Below are 4,399 nucleotides of genomic sequence, written 5' to 3' on the forward strand. Positions count from 1 at the left end.
AGATATTTAAGCACAACAGAACAATTAGCATTTTAAAAGAGTCTTATTTTTTACCCTCCTTCCACAACACCTCAAACTTCTTCAACATGCATGCATGTTACCAAATTTCTTTTTGGGCGAGTCGTCACCCATGTCTATCTAAAAGAGGAGAGTTCATCTTTGCAGCAAGAGCATTATAACTGCTATCAATTGAAACTATGCGGTCGATAAATTTTCCATTGCTTCCTGCTTCAGCTGCCTTATCTATTGGCATGACTGAACCTTCAATCTCCTTAGCTAAACTTCACGTTCTGTATTTACGATTTGCGCTCTTATATGCTAATCTCATATAACATGTATCCGATCACCAAAAAAAAAATACATATATAAACATGTATCTGATCACCAAAAAATAATAATTATATAAACATGTATCTGATCATCAAAAAGAAAATGTATATAAATATGTATCTTAATGAACTAATGAACAACACTTTAAGCTTTGTTAAATATTGAAAGATTGACACATACTAAATACTCCGTACTAAACCTAGAGTATGATAGTTTGTTACAAACTTAAACCTTGATTTATATGGAGAATTATTCATGTACATAATTATAATAATTAATAAACAAAATGCTTAGTACTAAAATTTTAAAGTTGTTAAATAAGAAAGCATAACTGGTGGCGGCAAATATCACTCCCTTCGAGTCTTTGGCTACGACTCTCAAACAACGACCACAATACCCTGCATAATGAACAATAATATTAAGTATGTACAAATGAACGTAATATCAACTCTAAATATATACCTATATCAAAACACATTCATTCAACAAAAGATGAAATACATAGGGTTGCGGGAGATATGATTGACATATGAAACTAATTCTCATGGCTTTATATAATTGAAATTTATGAATTTTTTACCGTTTATCTTTTATTTATTTTCCAAATTTTATCCTTTTGTTTATTTTACAAATTTTTATCTGTTTATATTGGACTCATCAGAATTTTTTTTTTTTTTTTGGTTAAACCTTATTTTAGAACTCTAAACATTCGTGGTCAACTTTGGTTCTTTTTGGAGTATTTGTAGTTACTTTGATTTATTTAATATAAAATTAAAGTGGCTAAGAATTGTTTATCTGGGATGTTGCGGGAGTTAAATCCGACGACTTATATTCGCGTGTCATTAATGGCACAATGGTAAATGTGCCTTTGAAGAGAAACAAATTACTCCGTAGTTGACAGCTGGTCGGCCAAATGAACCATTAATTGTTCACGTGGATTTCTTCCTTCCTCAATTTTGTTTCTTCCATATTTAAACCCAGTCAAATAAAACTCACCCCCATTTTCTCTCTCCTCCATTTTTCTGTCTTTCTCCTCCATTTTCCTTTCTCCTCTATTTTTAACTCCTTTGCAATAAATAAATTATGCAACATGAGATCTTCCATTTCTTCTTTGTTACTAGATTTGGTTTTGGTGGGGTTCCATTGAAATCGTGATTGATTATGAAGCAAGTTATAAGAGGTTGAAGCAAGCAAATTAAATATATGAATTAATATTATTGTTTTTGATTTTTTACTTAACTAGGTTCTTATTACTGGGAAAAATGTTTTTTATTTTATGCTTAATTAGGTTCTTATTATTGGGCAAAAACTGAAATGAGTTTCTGAATTTTTTTTTCCATCAAAATGGCATATAGTTCAAAGAATAAAAGGGGACTTACAATAATGTCAATCTAGTCTGGAAGGAGAAGAAGGTGAGATTCAGAAAAATGGCCCAGTTTTTGTAATTAAAATAATTTGCTCATTTAGTATAAATGAGCAAAAAAATTTTACTCATTTAGTTTAAATGAGCAAATTTTTTTACTCATTTCGATAAATGAGCAAAAAAATTTACTCATTTCGTTAAATGAGCAAATTCTTTTACTCATTTCGTTTAAATGAGCAAAATTTTCATGTAGATGAGCAAAAAAGTGTTCGAATTAGAAAAAAAAAAAACAAATCAGACGAGCAAATTTACAACATTGGAGATATATAGGAGACCCGCCTCTTTCTATAATTCTATCTCCTCCATCTTTCATTTTCAATAAGTATTTTCTCCCCTTCGTGGTTACTTCACATGAGTAAAAATGGAAGTTGGTTGGTTAAGCAATATTATGGTGGTGGTGGTACAACTGGTGGAAGGACGAGAGGAGAGAGGAAATTGAATATGTAAGTTTTAAAGTTTTGAGTTCCATGATAGCTTCAATTAATGAGAGGGGAGACAAAGATGAGCATATTGCAGCAACTGGGTACAAGTTACACAACACGTGGACTAATTTTAGGAAAAGCTACTACATAATTAAGTTGCAATTTATTTTTAAAGTAATCGTTACTCCGTTTGAAAGAACAATCAGTAACGCGGAAACAATTTGCTCCGCTAGATTGTGTTCATCGAAAGGCCGAGGTTCCTTCTCATTCTTCCCATTATAAGGTGTCTTCTCATTTGAGTGTAAATATATATATATATATATATATATATATATATATATATATATATATATATATATATATATATATATATATATAACCTTTAAAATACTCACATTTGCAACACTATGCTTATCAATAGTATTTTGAGTCACAAATTCATGAAATTCACTATTCCTAAGGAAATATTTTGTATTCCTTCCCTTTGCAAGCTCTATCATACTTCTCCAATCAACCAAGGTTCAAACCTTATAAGCAACAAATTTCCACAATTTTTTTTTTCACTCTCTCTTTTCTGTTTTCTGATTATACACTTGTTCTTCTCATACAAGAACCTGATCTTCCAAATCATCCTCTCACTATCACTCTCAATCATCCTCTACTTCATCTCTCTCCCATCTCTAATTCTCCACGGTCTCAACACTTACATCCACCCAGATGATGCTAACCTCACTAATCAAACCCAATCATCTGGGCCCAAAGTCGCCATTAGAAGACCTTCTGATCAGAATGTTAATGGATCTTCTGAGCTAAGGAACAGGAAGAAACCCAGGGAGAAATTGTTCGAGTTTGATGAGACTAAAGCTCAGATCTTTCGATTGAGATTAGGTGATGCTCAAATTTGTTCTCGCCTTTACTTTGATAGTTTTAGAAGTTTTAATTGCTTTGTTGTTGCCTTTACTTGCTTTTTGTTGCACAAGTATTTGATTTTGAATGTGGGTGAAAGTGATAATGATAAAGACAATGTTGATGATGATTATACGACTTCTGGGGTTTTGAAGAGCGGATCTTTAGTTCCAATTGTGATTGGGGTTTTAGGTTTTTTTAGGGTTTTGATTTCCTTGTTTCGTGTTTCCATTGAAAGATCTACGTTTAAGAGGTCTGAAAGGGGGTTAGGGTTAGTGATTGGAGCATTGGGGTTTTTTGCATCTCTTGTGATCTGCGTTGGGGTGTATCCTTGGTTGTTTGACTTTGAATTTAGCTCAATTGATGGATATGGGAAGCTGTTTGTGTCCCTCCTTTCGGGCTTTATCACCGGGTTTTTGTACTTGGCCGCGGGTAAGAATGCTCGAGCCTTTTGGCTGGGAACGGATCAAATAAGATGTAATTTGCCTATAATTTCATGTGGATGGTTTTCTCAAGTTATCTTCTGTGCATACTATTTGCTATTGGGGTTCACTTCCTTGCTTTGGATCAACCTGTTTGGCGAACTTCTTGTTAACAAAAACATTGACGGTGGTAGAAATGGGGTGAGTTCGAGTTTGGTTGGCAATGTGGGTATGTCCGAACCCGACTTTGTTAAGTTTAGGCTGTTGTGTTTGCTTCTTTCGGGGTTGTTGCAAGTTATTGCATTGCGTTGGTACGTGCAAACTTTCTTGAACGAGGCAGTGTTATCGTGGTACCAAAGGTTGCACGCTAGTGTGGTTCCTTATACGGAATATAGTAGGGCGAAGGTTTTCCTGCACAATCATTACTTGTGCCTCGCGGTTATACAATTTTTTGCACCGGCAGCATTGGTGCTTCTTTCATTGGGATTGTCTCAAGTTGATGAGGGTTTATTTGAGAACTTTGAAGTGGCATGTGTTTTGCTACCATGCTCGGCTTTTGTTAAAGAGGTTGCCCTCTTCTTGGCTTGGTGGGTTTCTTTTGTATGGTTTGTTTTCACCTCAACGTATCTTGCTTTCTATAGCCGTGGGATTTTGTACATTTCTTGACCAGTTTTTGGTAGGAAGAGTTTTTTCACTGTAACAATACACGCTAGGTGCTCTTATATTAATGAAACCGGTTTTTTGGATTACATTACTTGTTTGTTATCCCTCTAGACTCTTTATTTTGATCTTATCTTTATCCATCAATTGCACAATATGTTACTGTATCCTTCCCAGGTCCAATAACCAACTAATTGCAGCATTAGACCAAAAAATCAAACTACTTTAACAAAGTT

General features: G+C 34.0%; 1 protein-coding gene across 1 annotated transcript; it reads left to right on the plus strand.

The window, feature by feature from the left end:
• The first annotated feature begins 2,114 nt into the window (after positions 1–2,114).
• LOC110792768 (uncharacterized) lies at positions 2,115–4,169 on the plus strand. Its single transcript, XM_056831994.1, has 3 exons — positions 2,115–2,124; positions 2,228–2,349; positions 2,787–4,169. The coding sequence occupies exons 1-3, from the start codon at positions 2,115–2,117 to the stop codon at positions 4,167–4,169; spliced, it is 1,515 nt and encodes a 504-aa protein (XP_056687972.1).
• Positions 4,170–4,399: the final 230 nt, after the last annotated feature.

The sequence above is a fragment of the Spinacia oleracea genome, chromosome 6, assembly GCF_020520425.1.
Source record: "Spinacia oleracea cultivar Varoflay chromosome 6, BTI_SOV_V1, whole genome shotgun sequence".
NCBI classification, from domain to species: Eukaryota; Viridiplantae; Streptophyta; class Magnoliopsida; order Caryophyllales; family Amaranthaceae; genus Spinacia; species Spinacia oleracea.

Bases quoted from the DNA above. Each gene is read 5' to 3' on its own strand.
- LOC110792768 (XM_056831994.1), top strand. The intron at 2,350-2,786 runs GTAATCGTTACT...TTCTCATACAAG, and splicing joins AGTTGCAATTTATTTTTAAA to AACCTGATCTTCCAAATCAT.